The sequence below is a fragment of the Ursus americanus genome, chromosome 20 (genome assembly GCF_024610735.1).
Source record: "Ursus americanus isolate L20-20 chromosome 20, mUrsAme1.1.p, whole genome shotgun sequence".
In the NCBI taxonomy this organism is placed as follows: Eukaryota; Metazoa; Chordata; class Mammalia; order Carnivora; family Ursidae; genus Ursus; species Ursus americanus.
The window spans coordinates 15,362,108-15,388,544 of record NC_142146.1 but is presented as its reverse complement, the minus strand read 5'-3'; the positions used below and the strand labels follow the sequence as shown (position 1 = coordinate 15,388,544).

The window sequence follows — 26,437 nt, the reverse complement described above, 5'->3', positions numbered from 1 at the left end:
TCTCCACTTATCTTTTTAAACGGCTTTATGATTTGGAATCAAAGTAGAGGGGAACGTGCATTTCCTCTGAAACTTTTTTTTTTCCCCCTGCATATTTAGTGAGCCCCCTGAGCCTGGAGGCCTTTCAGAAACCTACACTCTGTATATATAGGCTCAGGTATGTATATGGTAAAAAATCTCTTTAACCGAAATATTTTATGTAAGGTCCTAAAAAAATGCATTTTCAAAGACAGAAGTCATTGCTATTCAGAGTATTTCTTTTTCCAAAGCAACTAGTTCATATTACTGACTCCTTAAAGTGAAATTTCCCCAAGAATTCTTTCAACCATGCAGATTTTGAAATCACTCGAAGGGTAGTTTACGTATATGCTTTGTTATTTTATTTTTTATGTTATTTATTAAATTCCTTCCCGATTTGGGTCTGGACATATTATGGGGGAATTGCCTAGGAGACAAAGATTTGGTCATTTTGGTTTGCCCTGGGCCATCTAAACAGCTGTGTAAGCAGCAGGTCCTGGAAACACTGGGCTCACGACTTTTGGATATAATTCAAGAATCAGCGTGACTTCGCCACAGGACCTCACTCACTGCCTCTAACTGTTCCTTTGTGGTCATTCTGGAAGTCAGAATTCAATATGAATGCCTCTTGAGAAATACTTTTAATGAACTATAAAAATCAGTAGTCTGAAGAGAAGGCCATTTCTGATACAGTGATTATACTCATTTCTGCACACCAATGCCAATTAAGGACTATAGATATGTCACCAGAAGGAGACACAACACTATTATTGCAACCACAGCTGAATTATGGCAGCTGACAGAACACATACCTGCAAGTTGGTGATTTCTCTTGAAAAGCAGAGGTCAGCCTCCTACACTTCACATTCTCCTTTCAAGTGCCCCTTCCATGAACTCTCCAGAATACTTTAATTTTAGATAATTGTTTTGATTTCACTGACCTAGTCATTGTTTATCTTTTTTTTCTTTTTGGCCTCCTTTTGGAAGATTAAATATTTAAGACTATTTTTTTTTTAGATCATGCATTTGCACAGCTTTTGAATTCTATTGAAATAAAATTGCTCTTAATGAAACATCTGAAAACATGAACAAACAGTGAATAAGCAGAGTTTTCTGGAATAATGATGCTATTGTTAAGTGATTGAATACTTGGGAGATTAATATCATGGTGTACTGGCATGTTGGTTAATTCTAGCCATAATTTAACAGTAAAACCTACTTAAGAAAGCAGGGGGCTGAACGGCTTGTCAGACACAAGGCACACACATGGAGCTGAACACAATAACAAATTAAGCACTGTTTATATATAGACATGGTTGGTCTTATTTTTTTCCCTTAATCTGTGATTTAGGTAATAATTGCACTGTAATTTTAACTCTCTGTGCAGTTTGAATGTTTGCTTAATTGTTTTATTACCATTGTATTTACTGATCCTAATACAGGGTGCCAGCGAAATTTGGCTTTGTGTCCTTAAATCTTTATTTACATAAGACTGGCATTGATTTAGGCTTGATAACACATATCCCATTTCTACTCGATTACTCTGAAATTGTTTGACCAAAGGCTATGGGGACATTTTAGGCCAAGTGAAAACGTATAATTAAATTTCTGAAGAGTTCTCACATTCTCTAAGCCAGGCTTTACTTTCTCTGGCATATTTTACAGAATTCCCTAGATGAGACCAAAGTGCCTTTTACTTAAATTCTGGCATACTGTGCACTGTCTGCGTGTATTAACTGTAGACCATGAGAACATATTAGCTGAAAGCTATACAAATTCTTGCAAAAGAAAAAGAAGACAGGAGCTTCCCATAAAGTTCCAACCTATCTTTCAGCTTCTCAACTTTGGCAAATGCAGAATCTTACTAACTTGAAAGTATCTTGATTCTTAATACAGGGTTAATTTCTTCTGGCTCATAGGTTCAACAAAAATGCAGGGAATTACATGCTTTGAGTATGTGTGTGTGTATGTATGTGTGTGCGCATGTGTGTGTATGTGTGTGTGTGTGTGATAAAACAGTGGGTTTATAGCAGCAATGTGCATATGAAATCCCTGGGGATTTGCTAATATGTAGATTCTAAATCAGTAGTTCTGGGGTAAGGCCTCGGATTCTGCATTTGTAAGAAGCTCGAGGTAATGACATCGCTGTTACTCTGTAGACTGCACTTTGAATAGCAAAGTCATAAAACATGAGAATTAGACACGTAACATCTTTTGTAGGGAGAAGAATTGGGCTTCAGAAAACATGTACAGATAGGATACTATTAACTTAAGAAACTGACAGTTTATTAGGACTTTTATCAGGGTAGAGGAATAAATAATGTTTAACTTCTTTGCCTTTTAAGTAAACTTTAACCTTTCAAGAAATGCTGTTAGTCCTTTTAGCTGTTTTTTTTTTCTCTACATTAATGTGGTGTCATATACGTATAATACAGAAATATATACGACAATGGAAGTGATTTCAGGGTCATGAAAGATCCCATAAATTGGGTTGCTTTTGTTGATTTTGTGGTTTTACAATGAATTTATGAGTCTGCCAGCAGTCTACATGCTACATTGTTGATGTTCTTGAAATTTTCCATCCTTCGTCAAGGAAGGGTAAACCAGAAGATCTTCACGTCCTCTGACTTTTGTGGTGGCAGATCCCCCAGAAGGCTTGTGGCTTGATAGAACTTACGCTTGTTTAGATAACCATACACAATACCCATATGTTACCTCCATAAAGCCTCAACTTTTTATATAGACATTACACTTGGAAAAACATCATGTGATGTAACCTAATCTGGAATACGTTAAGTGGCTGATCCTGAGAACTCAGGACAATACGGTAACTTTGTAGGACTTGAGTTTTTGGGCTTCCCAGTAAAGACAGTACTATGATATTTTATGTAGTATTTCAGAAATGACTCGAATTAGGAGAAACATTTATTTTAGCTCTTAATTTTGTCTCTATGGCAACAGCAGGAAATATAGTTTTATTTTGACTGTTAAATACTGATTATTTGAATTATTTCAATAATTATTTATTTAACCAGTTTATTTTGTATGGAGTCAGTTTTCTGGGCTAGAAGAGTCTTCTCCAGACCTAATGTAAATTGCCTCAAATTGACCAAAATCTTGTGGAAACAGAACCTTCTAAGGAACAAGTATTTGGAGACATGGGTGTTCTCTAGATAATGTTTTTTTTCAGCTGCTATTCTTGCCTGTATATATTTAAAGTTATACATACATATACCCACAGTTTCAACATTCTGCTTCAAAGCACGGTAAATTATAGAGACGTAACAGGACATAATATTACCAACATTTACGTCTTCTGAAAAATCGGACTGTATATGACTAGCTTGCAAGTCAGTGAAGTTACAGTGTATTGATTCCCAGAAATAGCAGAAAGATATGCCTGGAAACTTTGCCTAATTTACATTTGCCCATCAAGTTTCATTAATGCATTGTTTACTAACCTGTAAAATTTGGAAATCTTACAAAGCATGATAACACTTTATTCTCAGTTGTTTAGGAAATATTACAGAAGTCTGCAGCATTAAATGTTAGTAAGGTTGTGAAGAACCTCGTATTCTGCTGGTGATCCCCCACTTTGGGAACCAACACGAGTTCTGCATACCTCCTCCACCCCACTCCTGAACATAGAGCCTCAAAGACTCTTGCACATTTGCACCAGTAAATAGTTATGAAACTAGTAATAATAGCAATGTTTATAATCGGAAAAATAAAGAGATGTGTATGGACCAAACTAAGTGAAAATAGGACCGCTGTAAAGAAATTATGAATTATTTATTCAAAGGAACACCATAACCCAGTGAAAATAAAAGAATCATAACCCCTTGCATCAACATGGTTGAATTCATGATTTAAAACATCAAGTGAGAAAAATAAAGTAAAATAAAATAAATATTAAGTGAAAATAAGCAAGTTGCAGTAAAATATGGAAACTATGATTCATTAAAGTTCTAACCTGAACAAACCTAAACAATATCTATCATGTATGTATGATAAGACACTAGAGAAAAGTGAGGGATATTTTATTACAGAATATAGGGTAGTGATTATCTTTGTCGGAAAGTGCAGGAAATGGGGTTAGATAGAGGCAAGCAAGATATTTCACAATTAAAACTAATAATTTCTTAAGCCCACGATGTGTGTTCATCTAAAGAAGTTTTACATCTTTTATATATGTCATAAATAATCTTTCACATATTCAATATTCATTTATATACTTATTAATATACTTACCTAAATTCATATATAATTTAATATAACAATCATATATATAATTTTATATAATATGTAATTATAATTTATTTAATTTATATAAATATATAATCATATTTATTATTTTTAATCTGAATTCTAATAAATTCAGTATCCTGAATTATAATAAATTATAATGCAAATAAAACAAGACAGGATTTGGATATAAACACTAAAAAGTTTTTAAAAAATCCATAACTAACAATAGATTTTACTTTTTGAGTACAATATGAAAAACGATAGTGATGCATATCTTAAGTTTTTAAAATGTTTGTTTTTTAAAATGCAGTTTGATAGTAAATTCCTTTAAATCCTATTTTACGGCCATATAATAGGAAATTGAAGTTCCATAGTGTCAAAGATTCCTGAGTCTTTGGAAGACATGTCACTTATGTGTAGTGAATGAATTCTTTCTGTGTCAACAACCTTAAATAGAAATACTACTTATTTCCCAAACAAGATTAAATCTTTTCTTAGTGACCCCACTCTTGAGGCAGAGACCTCTCTCTAAGCACACATACACAAAGACACACAAACACACAGATCTCCATGCTTTCTCATGTTATTTTTTGAGAAACGTGTAATTTCTTTTTTTTTTTTTTTAAGATTTTATTTATTTATTCGACAGAGATAGAGACAGCCAGTGAGAGAGGGAACACAAGCAGGGGGAGTGGGAGAGGAAGAAGCAGGCTCACAGCAGAGGAGCCTGACGTGGGGCTCGATCCCATAACGCCGGGATCACGCCCTGAGCCGAAGGCTGACGCTTAACCGCTGTGCCACCCAGGCGCCCCTGAAACGTGTAATTTCTAAGAGGAAACAATGAATGTTAGCTTTAAAGACACTTGTAGCAATATTAATTCTAAAACAGCCAACAGACACATACATTGGGAGGTGTCAGCTGCCCATACCTTTATTCTTTGGAAGTTGCTTGTTACCCTAACATGCAGTGGACTGGTGATCTATATACTTGAAACAACAAGAGAGTAGAAATGCAGTACGTAAGCTGTCAGGAATGTAAATTCCTGAGGATATTCTTTGGTACTTGGTAACTGTTCATTAAGAAATAAGCTAATGAGTTAATTAATTGCTGAGTTAGTGATAATGAAGACTCCCTTTTAAGTATGTCCATTATAAACCACCCAGTAAGGATCACTACTTTTTTCATACCTGCTTGTCTGTGTGTGGCTTACATTGTTGACATTTTCTAACAGTAGTGAAAGGATTTTTGTGTTAAATACATTGATTTTGGCAGTGCTTATTCTTACAAGTCATATAGAAAGTCCTTAAAGCTCTTAGTGCTGGATACAAGATTATGTAGGACGTATGACTATATGAAACACATAAATGAGAACAAACACATGTAGAAAAGGAAATTAACCAACATAGTAAGTGGTTGTGTGGTGATATTACGAATAATTTCACCTTCCTATTTTTTTTCCTACATTTTCCAAATCTGACTTTATGAGATATATTACCTCTGTAATGGAGAAAATAATCAACTTATTAAACTGTCAGTACTCAGGTGAGGAGTGGGCTAAAGACTATTAATAGAATTTCAATTTTATGGGCATGAAATGTAGCTTTTCATTACATTTAGTGTTAAGAAAAGCGGAACCAATTATGCTCTCATGCATATGAAAAATATATGCCATCTAAACATATCAACTTTTACTTTGGCTTACCAGTGGTTAATTTAAGACAAGTGAACAAGAGGCCACCTCCAGAGCAGAATATGTCACATCGTGTCTGTATAGTTACATGTAGGTGAATTCCTATTGTGTAACACACATCTGTAACCATAGCACATGTGGGGAACAGCTGAATTTTTCTTACATTTCCCTTTAGCCCATGACCTTCTCAAGTGTCATAGGTGTGTTCTTTTTCATGCAAAACATTTCCCCGGTGCAATGAAAGGAATGCACTCAGGAGTGTGTGTCTTTGTGCACCTGCAGTAACAGTCACAGGGTTGAGACAAGTGAACCAGAAGTGACTGAGTTAAACAAATTTTGTGATCTATGTACTTTCTTAATTATGTTTTTTGGAATCTATTTATAAAATCAGGCTGAATTTTTTGACCGTTAAGTAATTGAAAGTTTGATCATTACCCCGGCAACTACGGTTTTTGAGTATCTACTATAAGCTTTTCATTAAGCCAGAATGTTTAACATGCATTATTTTATTAAGTCTTCCCGATTACCTGGTGTGATAGTTATATGTGTTTTACATATAATTTAAAAAGTACTATGGATAATACAGAAGATCCATAAAGCAAATAATCCTCACATAGGTAATTGGACTTCACCATTGATTTATGTGGTTATGAATTACTTGAATATTCATTGGACAGTAGGCATCCTGCTATTGATCCAAGGACTGGATCCTTTGGGGTGACACAGAACAGCTTCATCCAATATACCTCTCATAATTTAACGTAGAGATCGATGTGTTGACAAAAAATGACTGTGTTCTTAACCGCTTAGGTGCTTTGTTGTATAAGTGTTTCAAATTAAGGAAAAGAGAATTATTTTACATTAAAGTTGTGCTTGATTCTCATCTTTTCTGCTTTTTCTCTGTGTGAGCTTTAAAAAAATAAATAAAAATTCCCTTCATGAGACTGCTTCTTTCTACATCCTATGGTTTAGTCTATTTTTCCCATTGTGAGTTCTGATTTTTTTTTTTAACGAAGCAGTGGTGGTCTTGTATGACTTAATCATAGAAATGCATTTTTAAACGTGATGAAGCTCAGAACCATTCCACAGACAGTTCAGGACTATCGTTCTTCTGCCGACGACCCTCCCTGGGAGACGTCATTGAGTTCCTTACATTAGGCACTTCTAATGCCAATAGTAAAAACTGCGTATCCATTCAAAAGCTTAGAGCAGCCGCTCTCCTATATGAAATTTGTTGTTCAGTATTTGATGTCGCTTTCTTCCTTGAGTCTTTTTGTAGATTTAAAATAATATAATGCCATAAAACACTTTACAGTAAAGACTTTAAAACCATGTCTTAGTTTGGCTCCTGAGCGACGTTATAACCCACTCTCTTTTTGAATGAGATGCAGTGAGTGTGCCGAACATAAGATATAAAAAGTGATGTACCATCATCAGCAGGATGTACACTTTGCTGTATACACTTTGCAAAATGGGGATATATCTCTGCCCAGATATACTGGACTCTCATTGCCATCCTCATTGTCTTGTCTGGTGTTGGGGGTAAGATATACGGTATCAGCTCATTTAGTCATCCACCTAACGAACACTTATTAAGTGAGTTCTGTATGTAAGGCCAGGGATATAAAATGAATAAGACCTATTCCCTACCCTTGAATAACTCATCCTCAATATCAGGACAGGAAAAGGTACCATACAGAATGCCTATTGCATTTTTGTCATTTTTACCGTTGATGATACCATGCCCTGGCTAATAGAGATGACCTCAGTGTCTGTTGGATTATAACCAAAATTGAAATTAGCTGCTTAGGAAAGAGAGAAAAAGCATAAGAAAGATGTCATATGAGCTAAGATGAGGAGGATGAGGGTAGTGACACAGAAAATCTAGGAGGAAATTAGAAGGAAGCTAAGACCATGGCAGGATTGGGAATTACTATTTTAAGGGTTTTATTTATTTATTTATTTATTTATTTATTTATTTATTTAGAGTGTGAGCATGAGCTGCGGGAGGGGCTGAGGGAGAGAGAGAATCTCAAGCAGACACTGTGCTGAGCGGGCAGCCCGATGTGGGGCTCAATCTCATGACCCATGAGATCATCATCTGAGCCAAAATCAAGTGTCGGATGCTTAGCTGACTGAGGTACCCGGGCGCCCTGTGAACTATTATTTTAACAGCAATCAACACCATCACAAAACTTTTTTGAGAGCCTGATTATGCACTTTGGTAACAGGGGATACAGTGGAAAGCAAAAGCGTGCTCTGCACAGCTCACCTCCCCTGCTTCTGAAATATGACCTTCAAAAAGGTTACATACGCTGTACATTTGATATAGTTTTCTCTTAATACTATTGAGGCCATAGATGATATAAGGATTTTCAGAATCTGAGGTATGATGTCTTTCCCCAAGCAGCAGATGCAAATTCTGCTGCAAAGCTGTTTTTCATTCTGCATTCAGTCGATGTTAGATTCACAGTTCTACTGGAATGTGCTACGTGTTGTGAAGTCACAAGCTTCTTTAAGAAATAGGTTTCTTTACAAGTGAGTTCTAACAGTCAAGGATGAATGTCTAGCTTTACTATTTCTAGTGAATGTTGGTCATTCCTCTGCCTTTTAGAGGACTAATCATGTCCAACATCTGCAAAAGACTTATGAATTTTTTTGCGGCCTATGGCAGGCCAGAGGACTGACTTCTACCCAGGCTTGTTCATTATGTATTGATGGCAGTGTGATATCAAGGAAAGAGTAAGGATTTTGTAGCCAAATGCACCTGAGTTTGAATGTAATCAGTATAATTCAATAGCTGTCAACTTGGGCAAGTGAGTTAATACAGGTAACTTCTTTTTTCATGATCTTTAAAAAATAAGAACAATAATATCAACTTAAAAGGTAGTTGTGATAATTTGGAATAAAATCTCTAATTTACTCTGTGTAGTGACAGGCACGTGCTCAGTTTATACCATATATATATGTGTTTGTATATAAATGTAGTCCAGTGTTTCTGATTTGGAAAACATTGGCAGGTCCATAAAAGTAACTTAAAAATCAACAGATTTTCAGTGAGGACGATTATTCATCAAGTTCTATACTGGATATTTTTTAGGATGAAGGAGCATAAAAGAGAAGCATAAAACATTATCTCTACCTCTGAAAAATCCACATCTGGTTGAAGAGATAATTTCCTAGAGAATAAGCAGATAATATCACAAAACAGTAAAATAATAACAACAACAATAATAATACCAGGCGATTTTATGCAGGCTGTGAGCACAACTATTCAGATTTGGAAGAAATAGCTGGCAGACAAGAAAGTCAGCACATGCAGTTTACCCTTGAAGGGCCTATGTTTGTTTGTTTTTTTAAAAAAGATTTTATTTATTTAATACAGCGAGAGATAGAGAATACACAAGCAGGCAGAGTGGCAGGCAGAAAAGCAGACTTCCAGATGAGCAGAGAGCCCAGCATGGGGCTCATCCTAGGACCCTGGGATCATAACTGAAGCAAAGGTGGTGCTCAATCGACTGAGCCACCCAGTGCCCCTGAAGGGCCTATGTTATTCAGAGAGAGAAGCAGAGGCTGGAACACATCAGTGCCAACATCACAAAGTGATAGCCCTCAGGTTCAGTCTATGTCCAAGAGCTGTTTTATTTAGCTTTCATGTTGTTTTATAAAAACTCTAAGCCTTAAGCTTTGAAAGATCAGGAAATTTTGCTAGAAAATCAAGATTTCTTTCAAAAAAAAAAAAAATCAGAAAGCTTAGCATCATGGGGATCATATTCCTTTACGGTAACAATAGCTACAGATGCCCCTTCAACTGGGGCTGGAGCTCTCCAGTTCACTGTAATCTCCACCCTGTGAACACTTGGCTACCCGATTTGTTTCTTCCCTAGAAATGTTTTCAGAGAAGGGAGAACACAGAATATGTGAGTCCAACTTTGCTGTGCCATTTGCGAGGACCATTCAACACTCAAGGGGAAATATCAAATAATTCTACTTGAAGATTCTGGACGGAGGTTTCAGGGTGAAGGGAGATCCAGGGAAGGAAATGTAAGAGGGACACACAAAGAAATGGGAGTTCAAAGCATGGTAAGGGACGATATTTCTAATGCAGTGGTTCTCACAATTGGACCAGCAATTCAGCCTCACCCGTGAACTCGTTAGACATTCCAATTCTTGTGCCTAATCCCAGACAATTCCAGACAAGCTGAATGGCAACTCTGAGGTTGGGGCCCAGAGTTATAAGAAGCCATACGGATGATTCTGATGCATGCTGTTTTTGATAGAGCCAGTGGAGTGGTTACTGTAGCACGCAAACACAAGTGGGTTGAGGACTAAGCTTGAGTTACACCCACTTTTAGGAACCTGGAGGAGGAGAAGGGGCAAGTGAAGGAGTTAAAGGAATAACTGTCTGCAATGAAGGAACATAACCAGGTCAGTGTAATGCATGGGACCCAAGAAAAGAATGTTTCAAGAGGAAGGTTTTTAAGAGGGCTGATAGCCCCCCCCACCAAAAAAAGAGGGTTAAATGATAGTGAGAAGTCAAGGATGATGATAACAGATTACTTTATTTATTAAGAAGTTCTAGTTAATTTTTGAAGTTCTGTTCCAATAGATAAAAGCCAGTAATTAGGAGTTAAGTAAAAAATAGATAATGAAAAGAAAAAAGCAGCCTGAGCAGAGCAATAATTTCAGAAAAGTCTGGCAGAGAATGCAAAGAGAGAAACCTGATAATAGTCAGTGTATAGAAGGAGAAGTTCTGCAAATGTGCAAGGGCAGGTGGGGAGAAGGAGCCCTGGCACCGGGAAAAAGGTTAAGTTTCAGAAAAACGTAGGTGATATATAGGGAGACAAGGGCAGAGAAAGATGTGGCAGAGATGAATGGGAATTGGAGGAGAGAAAAGGAGTGGTGGCTTTCTTTTTGAGAGAGGACCATGGCAGGAAGGACTACCCAGATCATGTGCTCTGAGGTCAGCCTGCCTGGGATTGGATTCTGCTTTTGCTACTTCCTGATCCTGTGACCTGGGGAAGTTACTAAAGTCTTTGTCTCAGTGTCCCTATTTGTAGAATATAGCTAGTGATAGAGCCTAACACACGGGGTTGTTGTGATGACTGACAAGAGTGGATATATTTAAAGAGCTGAGAACAGGGGCTGGCCCATAGAAAGTGCCATAGAGTGAGTGTCAACTAAATAACCCACATCGGAATGGAGAGTAGAGGGGTTTTAAAGGGGAGACCCATGAATTCCTGACAAGATGCCTTTGCCTCTGATAAAAGAGGTATTTAAAATCTCTTGAATCTAAAAACCACTTACAGAAGACCTTGAGACCTGGAGGTACAGGATTGGGTTCTTGAAGACAAAATGGCGCAGGAAGTGGAGTACTGCTCACAGTCAAGTATGCGTGAGTAAACTAGGAGCTGACAGCAGGGAGAACCAAGGAATGCCAGGGTTAGGGTGAGGTAGACCAAGTACAATGACTAGTTGGCTGGTGGCCCTGGAAGGAGAAACTAAAGGATGGGTAGATCTGGGGTTCTGAACTAAAGCGGTGGATGCTGGTACAAAGTTAGAAGGCAAAAGCCTTTGGGAAGGTAGTGCGGGCAGCACTGACAGGGCTGAGGCTGGAGAATAGGCTGAACAAGTCATTAGGGATTGCCAGGAGGAGACTGAGCAAATGAAGAAGAAATTGTGAATTGACTCGGAGTATAAATGAGAAGCCATATGAGTGGTAAGGCATGTACTTCCTAAGGGCGTTTTGGCAAGCATTTAAACTGGGACATGCTGGCTCTATCAAAGTCAAGGGGCAGCAGGCTGGCTTAGTAGAGCCTTTGACTCTTGATCGCAGGGTCCTGAGTTCGAGCCCCACATGTGATACAGAGTTTACTTAAAAACAAAACAAGAGAAATTTTATCCAAGTGATCATTTTTATGCCATAAAGTAAATATACAGGCAGCGAAGCATAAGGCAGGATTTAGTAAGAGAACAGAAGGAATTTCAACGTGCCACACATTGTAGTAGGAGTTTTATTTTTTTTATTTTTTAAATTTTTTATTATGTTATGTTAGTCACCATACAGTACATCCTTAGTTTTTAATGTAGTGTTCCATGTAGTAGGAGTTTTAACACACACTGTTTAATTTCATCTTTACAGCCACTTGTAAAAGCAGGTCTTAATGATTGGGTTATATAGATCAGGAAAACTGGAGTGCCGAGGCACTGAGTAACGTGTCTCACATTACAGGGTGGGTGGAGTTTGGATTCAAGTCCATATTAATTGAACAAAAACCTATTTTCTTTCCATATTAGCAGACCAAATGTTAAAGAATGTTAAACATGCTGAAGTGTCTACGATCAGTTGCAGAAAGTACACAAAAGATGTGATTTCAATCGTGTTTGCATGGAAATCCTTTCTCACAATCTTTCACTAAGAAGGCAGGGTATATACCCTAACTATGTAACCGAAATATGTAATCTAAAGTATAACCCAAGGGTTACTAACCTCTAAGAACCAGCAGCTTAATGATTTTTTTTTTGTTTTATTTTAGAATTTGAAAGTATTCATCTTTGGTCTGGTATATCTGCTGCAGGTTTATCCCCATTTCTAATTAAAGAACCAGCAAAAGCACTAACCAGTTCTAATCATCTGCTTGCCAGTTTTCTCACTATATTAGCACTCTAATTCAATCAAACTACTAATAGCCACTAGTTATTTTAAGTGAAGGAAGAGAGTTAACATAGACATTGCCCATGTGTTTTCATTGGACTTACTTTCTAAAAAGTACCTGAAAAAATTCCAAACCAGATCTATTTGGGTTTTAAGTAGTTATTATATTGGCTATATTAAGCAAAAAATTATAGTCTGCCTTTTCAACATGGAATATCATTTGGTCAAAGGCAAATATTGTTTGCAGTTTTGAAAGTAGTTTTCCATGTCTGCAGAAAGCTCGCTTAGTCTCTGGAGTCTTGCAAATAACTAACCACACGTGCTTTGCTGTTGGTGTGTTATTCTGTTGAAGTGGTGGTTCTCAAAACGCTATCTAACCGTATTGGCATCCCCTGGGATCTTGTTAGAAATGCAAATCTTCAGACCCACCTTCTACCTACTGAATCAGTATTTCTGGGAGTAGGGCTCCATGATCTCTGTGTTAATAAACCCCTCCAGGAGACTCTGGTGCACATGAGCCTTCGAGGACAGTTGTCTTAAAGTTGGTCAGATTGTATAGCCATAGAATTTTGGTGAGATGATGTGTAGTGTGAAAACAGTAATTTACTAAATAATACAGTGGTGTAAAAAATAAACTTTTTTGGAGGCATTTTTTTTTTTTATTATTCCTAAGAAGTATAAAAAACTTCTGCTTGCCAAAATGTTGCCCTTCCTTCAAACACTTCCTCTTCTGAGAAGTTTTCTTCAATTCTCCCAACTGGAATTTTATTTTGTGTTCTTTGTAATGTGTTATTCTCAATTGAAAGTTAATAAATGACATTTTGGTTTGTGCAATGGACTTGTGAAATTTACTTGGTGTGGATCCATGATTCAAGAGTTTGATTATCTCTGGGGTGGGCATGGGAGGGAAAGAATGTCCAGACTGCAAGGCCAGGAATCAGGTGCTAGATTATTAGTTGCCTGTTCTGGGTGATGCTGGGATTCTTCTTGGCCTCTGTTATCTACACAAATATTGGATGACAAAGAGTTTGGAGGTGCTAGGTTAAGGCTCGGAGCGAGCATCTGCGAAATCATTGAGCAAAGCATTAAAAGGAGGAGAGTGGTCTGGATATTCTCACTTCTGTTCCTTTTTCCAAAGGTTACCAGGGCTTGGATAGACGTTATTGTATTAGTTTGCTAGGGCTTCCATAACAAAATATTACGCACTGGGTGGCCTGAATGACCGAAATTTATTTTCTCACAGTTTTGGAGGTGAGAAGTATGAGATCCAGATGTTGGTGGGGTTGTTTCTTCTGAGGCCTCTCTCCTTGGCTCCCAAATGGCTGTCTTACCCCAGTGTCCTCACATGGTCTCTTCTTTGTGCCCATCTTTGTCCTAATCTATACGGACACCAGTCATATTAGATTTAGGCCCACCCATCTGACCTTGTTTTGCCTTAATTATCTAAAGGCTCTCTTTCCAAATATGGATTACATTCTGAGGTACTGGTGGTTAAGACTTCAACACATGAATTTTGAGGGGACATAGTTCAGCCCACCACAGTTATTGCTGGCTTTGGCCACTCAGTGGTAGATTGAACTTGTTAATGCTTCAGAATATTATTGAGCTGTGGACTTCTCTTGTAGATGAAACCTGACTGATGTGGCCCATCAAAGGAATGGCCCTGCCACACTCCTACTGGATCCCTAAAGCCATAGCTATACTCCATTATCATCCCAAAATGCCAAAGAATGAATGAGCCATCTAGAAGTAGGCAAACAACCACATTTGCTGAAAGGATAGTGTTTCATCCATTAAATAAATGCAGTACCTCTTTTGAGTCTGGTATGAATACAGAAGGCATGTGAAAAATGAGTTAGCTGGGAGTTAATTGACTGCGGAGACTCTATTTTCAGTCTTTGCCTGTATTTTTTGAATTAATATACACAGTGGGTGATTCAGCAAAAGGATTTAAAAATAAATTCTTTATAGAAAGATCCCACCAATTCGATGTCTTCATAATGCATGAAGGGTAGACCCATAATAGCTCTATTTTCTTTTTAACTTTGGAAAATAAAAGATGCCATTAGTTCAAATTAGGCTTGTATGTGGAATAATCAAGTGTATCAACAAATAGTTTGACCCACGTACTGTTTAAGAATAAGAATAAATGCCAGAGAGAATTGACAGTCCTTTAAAAAATTAAATGTAAAACTTGAGTCGACAAGCTAGGGTAGAAGTGATTTAATAGACAACACATAAATATATAAAACTCAGTTATGAAAACGTGAAATATGATAATGGGTAGTTATTACAGAATGGCTACTGTTTTACAGTACTCTTAGAACGGAAAGAAAATGCTATTAGGGACCTGGCCCCACTTGGAGAATGTATGGGCACTCTGGATAGCTGGTGAATACGCACGTATTATATGGAGTCGCATATTTTTTATATCCAAAAGCATCCTAACAGTGTGAATTAGGGGCTTCTCACATTGGCTTAGAAAAGGTGCTGAATGTAAGAATCATGTGACTAAATGTGTTCAGTTCACTTCATTTATTTGTTTCCCCCAAGAAGTTGCACCCCTTGGAGGAAGTTGACTGCGGATAATCCTGTATCTCTTCTAGGAGTACAAAATGAAAGCATGGAAAATGAATTGGATTTGTCTGAAAGCTTCTAGAGCCAGAGGCACATGGCACGAGTGCTCAGGTGTCTATTTCCAGATGTCATCCTGAAATAATCTGGTCGCATATTTTGCGACCATTATCAGATTTTGCTTTCTACTGACAGGTGTCTTAAAGAAAAAATTTATGAATACTTACAGTCTTGCTCTAACCCCAAAGAAGGGGAAGAGTAAAGAAGTGAGGTAATTTATGTTTGGAAATACCTTTTGCCTCAGAATTTTTTTTTCTTCAGAGTGTATAAAATGTTTCATTAGCTTGTACAGTAGTTTTTACTGTAGTCCATTAGCAGAATTTGACAAAACATCAGGAAGAAAGATTTGATATAATTCTTCACAGGTGTATTACATAGGTGGCTTTTCTGTTTATGGTGCTTTGGATCTTAAAACAAAGAGAATGAAAAAAACCTAACTTTATTTACCTCCATCAGACGTTGACTTTGCAGAGCATGGAGAATACAACACCAGTCATGCAGAAAGTCCCTGTTTGTCACTGGGAGAGTTCAAACATGAACTGGAACCAATGGCCCATTAAATACCTTCTCTTGTTGTTTAAAGCCTATCACAGCTTTGTGAAATAATTGTTAATGCAAAATACTGTAACTGAGCCAAAGAATCAAATTCCTTTAACTCTCGCCAGGCTAGTGGCTGAGTCAGGTACTCTCAGTTGTGTTCCATTGTTTCGTGACCAGGCACTATTGGAAAACCTTGCCTAGAGTGTAATTAGGAATAGGGAAATCAAGAAATAGCATAATTTGCTTTCTGATATGTATGTGTGTGTGTGAGTGAGTGATTTTCCACTCAGAGTAACATTATAATGCTTCCTGGGACATAAAATTTCGTTTTAGAAAAAAGTTGCTTGCCAAAATATTCACAAATGCTTTCCATAAGAAAACATTTCCTTTCTTTCCTGTTTTTTTTTTTTTTTTGGCTGTAATAAAATGACAGCTATTTTTTTTTTTTACATATACTACATTTAATGAAGGAAAAGAAAGACATCCTAGTAATATTGATACAGTAAGACAATATGCACACCATAGGCTAAAAGTCCCATTGGGAGATGTAATTCACTATGAGATACAGCAATTTTTAATTTCCTCTTTAAAAGATAGAGCTAAATTTTAATTTGGAAGGTACTTATATATAAAATTTTCAAGAGTAGCTTTAGAAACCAATTAAGAAGGATTTTTGTCTTAAGGGTGTATGTGCCTGATGTGAGATGGTTATAAATGTTCTAAATTCTTTTTCTTCTGGTTTTTACTTCTCCCATACTGTATTAATAAGTCTTTGTGTGGAAAAAAAGTTTCAGCAAATGTTCCCTTTCTTCTCCCTTTTTGTTTTCTACACTAAGATACATATAGTCTTGCAAATGTTTACTTGCCTGAATAGCCCAAATCTAGCAAAGATTACTGCCGTTAATAGGTACCCTTAGAGAGGGTCACCTGGGTGACTCAGTCGGTTGGGCGACCAACTCTTGATTTTGGCCCAGGTCATAATCTCAGGGTTGTGTGATCCAGCTCTCTGTGGGGAAATCTGCTTTCAGTGAGGAATCTTCTTGAGATTCTCTCTCTCTCCCTCTTCCTCTGCCCTCTCCCACGCTCACATTCTCTCTCTCTAAAATAAATAAATGAATCTTAAAAAAAAAAGGTACAGTTAATAGATATCTTGAACCATTGTAGACTGAAAAGACCATTTAAATATAATAGTTCTTACTGGTTCTTTTCATAAAAGAGAAACTCTTGGGATGAACTAGAGCTCGAAGAAGAGGCTGTATGTGTTTGTTGGAATGGGGATGTTGGGGAATGACAAATTTTGGTGGAAGTGAGCTTGTATAAAAATAGGCATGAGGTATGGAGCCCCTGGGTGGCTCAGTCATTAAGCATCTGCCTTCGGCTCAGGGAGTGATCCCAGAGTCCTGGGATCAAGCCCCATATCAGGATCCTCCACTGGGAGCCTGCTTCTTCCTCTCCCACTCCCCTGCCTGTGTTCCCTCTGTCACTGTCTCTCTCTCTCTCTGTCAAATAAATAAATAAAATCTTTAAAAAATAATAGGCATGAGGTAATAGACATTTCAGTAGTACTTAACAAACATACAAACAAACAAAAGCTTTGAACCGATGGGTATTTATATGATTAAGTACAGTGTCAACATACTTAACGTCATCCCTAACATTAAAATAACAATATAAATGGTAATGTAAATTATCCTTTAAGCAAATAATTTTACCTTCCAAATTTCTTAGTGGGAGATTTTGACAGTCTAAGTAGTAATGTTTTAAGCTGTCCTTTGGGACAGAACTTCTTCCACTTCTTAACCACCTCAGAGAATGCCAAGGACTAGAGATATTTTTATGCAGAAAATAGGAAGGAAATAATTACAAGAAGAGCTAACATTTAATAAGCACTTATTCTATGCCAGCCACAGTTACCATTTTAGGTAAACCCCACTAAACCCTCAAAACAACCCTATGAGGTAGAGATTATTATCACCATTTTATTTATTTGTACATAGATGTATATAATTTTAAATAAATAATAATCTAAATGAATATTTAAATTAATAGACTTATGCAACTATTGATGGTGAGATGATACAAAAGACACATAAGGCTTACTTAGCCAATCAAATATACCCAGGCCGAATGGAGATTCGAGCCACAGTAGCTTGTTGCCACAGCGTATTCTTTTCACCGCTACACTATATCGCCCTGGAGGTGAATACCTGGTTCCCAAAAATGTGAAGGTTGATTAAAATTGAAGAGTTGATATATGTAGCTTTTCTGTTTTGGAGGCAGATGGTATAACGGTTAAGCACTATATCAATCTTAAGAATCCCATATTCCGGTCCCTCCTATAACTTTCACAAATTATGTGATTTTGATCAAGTTACTAATCTTTTAGATTATACTTTCTACATTTGCAAAATGGTAGTAAACACTTTCAGCCCTAGCTCTCTTTGATTTATTTAACTATAGAGTTATAATTATAAAGGTGTAGAAAAGGCAGTGGTACCAGGGATGCAAGTAGCTGAAACATCAGGATTATGCTGGCAAAATCTATTCAATTCAGTTTTGGACAGCTTCATCCCAGGTCTGGCTGATTTTAACAAGGGACATGCAGGTGATTGGTGGGAATTATCTCAGATCCCTTCATCTAAGTATATACAAATATTCTAGTTCCTATTGTGACCTATTGATAGGTCAGCTCGTCATGATTTTCAAAGGCATTGGTACTATCATTTTCATAATGACATTAATTCCATGAATTTCTAGAGGACCCTCAGTCCATCCTTGGTCAAATTATCTGAGAGGTGCCTGGGTAGCTCAATCAGTTGAGTGTCTGACTCTTGATTTTGGCTCAAGTCATGATCTTAGGGTCATGAGATCAAGCCTGTTGTTGGGCTCTACGCTGGGCATGGAGTCTACTTGAGCTTTTCTCCCTCTTCCTCTGCCCCTTCCCCCTGGCTCAGGGGCATGCATTCTCTCTCTCTCTCAAAACAAAACAAAACAAAACAAAAACAAAAATAAAAAAGCCAAAAACATCTGGGGGAAAAGAAAAAGAAAAGAGGCAAAGGCATTTCTAGCACATTGACATTATCAATACTAGAATATTAATAAATGACCACCAAAACGCTCCAAAGAATTAATGACATAATAAGAGGGTGTTATAAATGCAAAAGAAACAGTGGTGATAGGGAACCTAGTTTATTCTGACATGGGATATTTACTATTTGTTATATATACTCACACTTGCTTAGGAACACAGAATTTAAAGAAAACTTGCCAAACATGTTGTGACTTGGCTGAAATCTTGAACATAAGTATGAGTTGTTAGTAAACTTGGCACTTAAATTTGCATTATAATTTCTCCATATTATGATGATTCAGGAGCATCCTTCATGGAAACCTCATGAAGGGCAGGGTTTTAGAAATTGTCTTCTTCAGTCCTATCACTTACACCTTAGGAAACAAGCTTAAAGAGATTGAGTTTCATTCTCCGTATTACCCATCTTTTGAAAAACAAAACCTAGACTAGGTCTTCTGCAAGAGATGATAAAATAATGAATGTACTTACATGTATTTATAGTAGAAACTTTATTGTAGATGAAGTACCATTGGATTAGTTGTATCATTCATTTATTTACAGCAAACGTTTATTGAGCTCCTATTACATATGGTGGCAGGCATTGAGAATACAAAACTCAGTCCTTATCCTCAATCAACTTGCAGTATGTATTTAATAGCAAAAAAAAAAAAAATCCTCTTTATCTTAGGAGCACTACTAGGAAATCTTAATATTTCAATTTAACCCTCTCCCAAATCCTGAAAGGGAATTATTACAATTCTCATTTTTTACAGATGAAAAAAATAGCTTTGGAGAAGTTGTGTTACACGGCTCAGCATTGCAACACCAGGTCAGCACCAGAGCTGGGTGTAAGCCCTGTTCAGCCTGGCGCCAAGGTCTGTGCTTTTCTCCAGCAATCCACAGTAGGATTGACTTTGATCACAAGCACACACAACCCCCTTTCAGCCACCTATGACAGCCTGACAGGTCTATTTTTGAAGGCTCAACCCAGTGATTATGTAGGGAAGCACATTCTCGAGTTATAAAGAAGAACTGGTGAAAAGAGATCATCCAGGTGTGAAATGGGAGTACAGAGCTTGTTTTCTTGGTTTATTCCTGCTCAATTGTGTGTACACCGATGTTCATTAAGGTATTTTAAGCGTCTTCATTGGGCTATAATAACATGGATTTTTCTCTCTCTCTGTGTCTTTCAGGTATGGAAAAATTGTATCCACAAAGGCAATTCTGGACAAAAACACAAATCAGTGCAAAGGTATGTGTAAGGGCATCTGTACCATGGATTCTTCCCTAGGCTGTTGGATTAATGGCTCCTCCAAGGCAGGGGTCCAGGCACCAGCTGCACAAAGATCACGATGTACAGTATATGGCAAACCTCTTTAATAATGCGGAGGCTTTGATGAGTTGTATTTCTAGTAACATTGTTCATTAATTTTTTTCATTAACAAACAAAATGAAAATCACAAATCAGAACAAGTATCAAATTGCTTCGGCGTAAAACTAAATTACCTCTTAACAACTTTGAGTTGTCTGATTTGAATGATATCATCAGTGATGCAAATTGATTTCCTATATAAAAATGAAGAACTCTGGGGAAAACTTCCCCATGCAAAGCACGTTTTAATTTATCTGTTCTTTAAAGCTTTCGCAACATTGGTTGACTAGGAATGAATTTACGGAAGGGCCCATTGTGCCTAAGCTTCTGCTATCAGCATCTCTCGGGATCTGAGTTGGTATCTTATTAAGGGTTTTTTGCTTGTTTGTTTCCCCCCGGAAACATTTCTGAAGTTATTTGACTATATCTGTAACTCATGTTTCTTTATGTTTGGGAATCCCATACTCTTTTAAGGGTTGCATTATGTATTATTTGTGAAATTTGTATGGTTTCTCTTGCATGACGCAGTTGTTACTAGAAAATTGGAATGCTTCTTGTAACATATGTTATTTGTTGTTCCTATAATCCAGCCTTTTTTGTAATACTGACATCAAGAAGTATGGTAGAGCCAAGATCATTCTAAATACTGCCCCTATTTCACATACAGAGATAATGTGCACATGTTTTAGGAACAGACACTCATATACTGAAAATATATCCTAGCCTACTTGGGTAATGGTGGTCAGGTTATATTCAGGGGGGAAAAAAAAAGCATTCCATGTCTCCTAAAAACTCACAAATGCACTAGGTGTTTAGGTACTATGAGACAAAAAATAATAAGACAGGTTCCTATCATCTAATAGTTCAGTTGGAAAAGGAAACAAACAAGAAAACCAAGAAACTAATCCTAACATGCTTATTAGGATCAGTGTTATTGGCCTAATACATGTGAAAGTGTAACAGAGATATCTATAATTAATAGAGATATGCACAAAATACTGTGAGAGGAGAAGATGGAGATTTCTTTTGGGGAAATGAATTTATGAAGGCAGATCAGAATGGATGAGCTTGGGAAAGGTCTGGGAGAAAGAATTTTAGGATGTAATTGAGCAAACCAACATAGCTAGAATAGAAGAAACTCTTAATACTCCAATCCATATTTTATTGTAATTGCTTATTTAATCCCCCCCCCCTCTCTAAAGAGACTTAAACTCAATGAAAACAGGACCTGTGTAACCTAGAAAGCTTGTCTTCAAAGTGAGGTGTTGCAGGGGAATGCTTGACTATCTGCTGGGGATGCTAGAAGAAAATATTAGAACATATCTCTTTTTTTTATCAACATCCTGTGTGTGGTTTAGAGCATATTAATATAATTTTACGAATGCATATGTTTACGAATATGTGTATTTTGGGTTTGCTGCTACAAAATATTTTTATTCATTGTAATATGTATTTAAAAAGTGGTTTGCAGACTATGAGTCTCATAATAAGCACTGATAAATACAAAAGAGATGAAGGAGGGAGGGAAAGATGGAGGAAAGGGAAAGAGAAAGGAAGGAAGGAAGGAAGAGAGGGGTCATGGAACCTCCTAGGGAAATCATTTAATAGAAGGGCAGCTAAAGATGACCTTATGGGAAGGCAGAGGGCTATTAGACCTTTTGCCTTGAGGGCAGTGTGAAGAAGGTGGAGCAAACATGTGATCATTATACACACACAAATAAAAGCCTCCAGTTGCCCTTTCAGCATTTGGAGCCTATGAATTAATAGTAGGGATTCTGAATCATACCTTCCTCAAGTACATGGAGGTGGGTATCCTAAAAGTAAGCACTCATGATCAAAAAGGTATTACTGTCACTTTCATGTTTAAGGGAAAATATTATTTTAATGACATTCTGAATCCTATGTAGAGTATTCCTTTCAGAAAAATGGCCCTTGAAATGGTTACCAGTACAAACGACATGCAGTTGGGAAGAGGCAGCAATTATATTTATGGAAAATTGTTTATAGTTGTCAATGATAGCCATGGGAGTCCGTTTCTAAGGTTGGAAGGAAGATGTGACATCTTTGAGGAGTTCAAGGAACTGATAAGACATTGAAACAACCATCTAAGTATTTATTGAAATAGCCAAGAACTGAAGCAGGAATACTATTGGACAAAGTAACTGATCCAGAAGGTATTTGTGGAGAGCTAAGAGTGATGAGAGTGATGATACTGCAGGGGGAGGGGGGGAGGTCTATAGACAATAGTGAATATGAAGATTCACTGGTTATAAGACTTTATGATTAAAAATTCTAAATTGGAGATTTTAGGTAGGAGCAAAACCAGATGGACTTAGGAGCAAGCAGTACTCCCCACTTACAGGTCCATTGGGAGAAGAGATGTTAGAAAGGAAAAACAAAAAACAAAAACCTGAGAGGGCTACAAAGGAGCTGTGTCTTTAGGGTGAGTCAAGAAACAATTAGGAGCATGCAAATTAAAGTAATTTGCAGTGATAGTTCATATCCACTCAGGTAGCAAACATTATTTCATGCAGGTCATCCAAGGCTAGTTCCTGTCCATCTGGTTGACCCATCTTTGTTGGTATCATCCTAAATTAGTAGAGACTTTTTACTTTGTGGAAAGAGCAATAAAGGCCATATTATTGACGTTAGTAATTACACTGAGAATGTTGTCCCAAGTATTTTATTCAAACAAATGTTTAAAGAATGTGTAAATAGGTACACGCTGGGCACTCTTTCATTCTTGGTACTGGAGCAAATATAGGCAACCTCCCAATTCTAGCTTATGGAGCATGTAGAACTGATACAGCCATTGCAGTGACAGTAAAGAAGACTACACTATGTCAGAGGATGAACATGTTTCTTATGGGAAGTTAAATGAATATAGAGGAATATAAAATCACGTGTAAAATAAATTTACGGAGCTAGGTAAATATTTGAGAGTAAATGGCTTGTAGTTATGTCTATGGTGAAGCCAGACTGCCTGATTTGAACACTGCCTCTCCACTAAGTAATCACTGTGTGATCTGTGGTAAATGACTCAACGTTCCTGGGTGCCTCAGTTTCCCCATCTATAAAATGATAATAATAATATGGTCTGATTTGATGGTTAAGTGAGTTGTACATGGATAACACTCAACAATACCGCAGCTTTCGTATAAAATACTGGAAATACAAAATAGAAAAATACATCAAGGGGGTGGGAATATGGGTGATAGATTATTATTAACTTTACATTTCTCAAATCTGTTGTCTTTTCAGACAAAACAAACAGAACAAAACAAAAACAAAAAATAGTTCTTGAAAAAATGATCTGGTTTCAATCATATTTATGTTTTGGTGGTTCTTTTTATGAAATATGAGGCGCCTATGACTATATGTTTCTTTGTTTTTTTGTAAAATAATGTCAGATGAAAATGGTAATGGATTGGGAGAGAATGTTGTGTTTTGCTTTTTTAAGTAATCAGCAGAAATTGAGTTCTTCTTGACCATGGCTTTCTTAAGGAAGGAGATGGAAAGGGTGAGGTGGCTTTTTCAAACAAAATCACTAAGAGCATTGAGCTTGTCATTAGAGAATGCAAATTGGATTTGGTCTTCTCTGTGACACTTGCTTCTGAACCATTTGCAACTTCGCCTCCAGACTCAGGCTGTGCAATTAAAACCAAATCTTAGGAAGATCGGATTTATTTATTTTTGTTTTTAAAGACATGATATGAATTCAATTTTTCATGAGCTGTTGCACATGCAGTGTATTACATGCAAGTTAGTGTTTAGTGGGGTGTGAGGAAGTACATTCACTAGTCTCCTTGGAGATGAGAAGAGAAAGCATCAAAATGAACCTTGGTGTATTAGCCCAACGTTAGACTCTTGCCCTAACTTAGCATCTGAAAGAAAGGCTTTTGTTCCTTCCCTGGATCCCACTCACACCCTGAAGTTCTGTACAGTAGGCAGGCCCAGAGAAACACACTCACTGTCTATTCTGGAAGGGTCATGGAGAACTCTTTCAGCGTAACCTCTCGTTTTCAAGATTGTTCTTTCTTGCGTGGTGGCTGTGGCAGCTTTCATTCTGTAAAATATGGCAACATAAAACAAAACAGTCACCGTCAGGCCAAAATGACCAGAAACTGCTGAACAAAGCAGGCAACAGCTCCAGATGGAGAGTAATGAAAAGCAGACCACAGTTCATTCAGATACTCAAATGCAAGGACCAAATAAGGGCTATTGTACAAGTCACAGAGATTTGCACTGCTTTGTTTTTTGTTTGTTTGTTTTTCTGCTTTTCTCCATATGTTTCCCTCTGGGTCCAGTATATTTACTAATTTAAAAAGTCAGGGAAAATGAAATGAAAGAAGCCATTGAAACATGGTGTAAATCTTCAATGAATTTACTTGTCTCTGCCTTTTCCTGCTTTTTAAGTTTGGCTTCCTCTGTACCCCTCCCCACACCATTTTTCTGACAGGCTATGTGTTTAGAGCAGAGGGAATGAGTAATGGATATTCCATAGAAAGTTTCCATGCCTAATAGCCATAGGATATAAGCGTAGTTAGCGTGTGCCAAGCATACCAACTTCTAAGGTTTGAAATACTCCCTTCTGCCTTTGTTGTCACAAGCTGGTTGAATTATATTTATGGAAGCTCATGTTGCCTTTAACATTTCATTGGGCCCTAAAAATCAAAGTTGAAGACAAGTATCTCAAAGTTCTGAAATCATCCATGGAGGATATCATTCATTCTTTATCAAATGAAATCATAAATTGTTATTTCTTCTGTAAGAAAAATAATTCTGCATGCTCTACTAGTTTTATAGAGAGGGATAGACCCCTCCCAGATTGTGTCAAGGTGGGGTGTGCATGATTCCATTTGGCAGTTCTAGATTCATGGCCATGTTACACATTGTTTTAAAGATTTATTTATTCATTTTTAGGGAGAGACAGAGTACACAGGTTGGGGTAGGGGTAGAGGGAAAGAAGAGGTAGGGGTAGAGCGAAAGAATCCCAAGCAGACTCCCTGCTGAGTGCGGAGCCCAGTGCGGGGCTCGACCCCACAACCCTGAGATCATGATCTGAGCTGAAATCAAGAATCAGACACCCAACAGACTGAGCCACCCCGGCAGCCCACACATTTTTTTTTTTTTGGAAGTGTTTTAGGTAACCGAATATGAGGCCATATACTTAGACAGATTTGGAAGTATTCAGTTTATTTATCATTTAATTTTCCTCGTTACTGACAGGGAGTATTTATATAGCAGATGAGGGACGTATGGATTTCTATATTAAATCCAATGAACATGGAGGAAGGGGTAGATATTATATGTGGTCATATTTTTATGTAAAACCATTGTAGGGTATGAGGTAGCCCCTACCTGGGTGAGTGTATGTGTAAATAGAACTATTTGGTTTCCAGAAAATAACATACCTAGCCTGGGCTTGTCCACATAGAAACAAAGTAGGTAAAGAAACTAAACACCATGGAAAACCTCATTTCTAGTACCTGTTATTTCCCCCAAATCAATGCAAACTAAAATAAATGTTCTGTGAAATTTATGAGTCTGAGGAATTACATTTTGAGGGGAATAGGCACCTCCCCCAGGTTGGCTCAGTCTATTGAGCAAGAAGCCCATGAAGCAAAATGACTTGAAAAACACATTTATTCAATTTTCAAATAATGGGATTAGGTTTAAAAAAAAAAAAGCCCAAAACATCTCTATTTAGATAACTGCATTTCCCTTTAGAAAATGAAGTGTGTGATATTTCCCTGAAATTCTTTTATGAAATTTAATCTATTCCAGAATTAATTTTACCACTAATCACAGGTAATCAATATATAAACATTGATTTGCTTCATTTGGTATTGATATTGACTTTTATTTTCATTTCAGAAAAGGTTAGTTTATGTAGGAACTTTGCTAACTTCAGTCAGTACATCAAGCTTTCTTAGAATCATCCTCTAGGTACCTTTTACAGAACATTTTCATCCTGGACATCTTTTGAAAAAAACACCAATTTTTATAGTGTTATACCCAGAGTTCAGAAAGAACAACTTCTTCAAAGGTATATGGTCTCCATTTATTGTCTCTAGCTTATGTAGACAAGTACAACTAAAGATGTTTTCTCCTGTTAAAAATAATCCTTCCAATCCTTTTATTTCCAGTTCAGCATATTAAATATTTTAGAGGGTTCTTTAAAAATAATATATTTTTTAAAGTTTTGT

The 26,437-nt window shown here is 37.0% G+C and overlaps 1 protein-coding gene across 4 annotated transcripts in view; it reads left to right on the top strand.

Moving 5' to 3' along the window:
• Positions 1-26,437, top strand: part of RBMS3 (RNA binding motif single stranded interacting protein 3) — a 678,653-nt gene that overhangs the window by 178,734 nt on the left and 473,482 nt on the right. For all 4 annotated transcript variants that reach the window (XM_087870144.1, XM_087870143.1, XM_045774473.2 and 1 more), the window contains exon 3: positions 20,050-20,108. In XM_087870144.1, the coding sequence (XP_087726270.1) occupies positions 20,050-20,108 (59 nt within the window). The remainder of the gene's footprint in view (positions 1-20,049; positions 20,109-26,437) is intronic.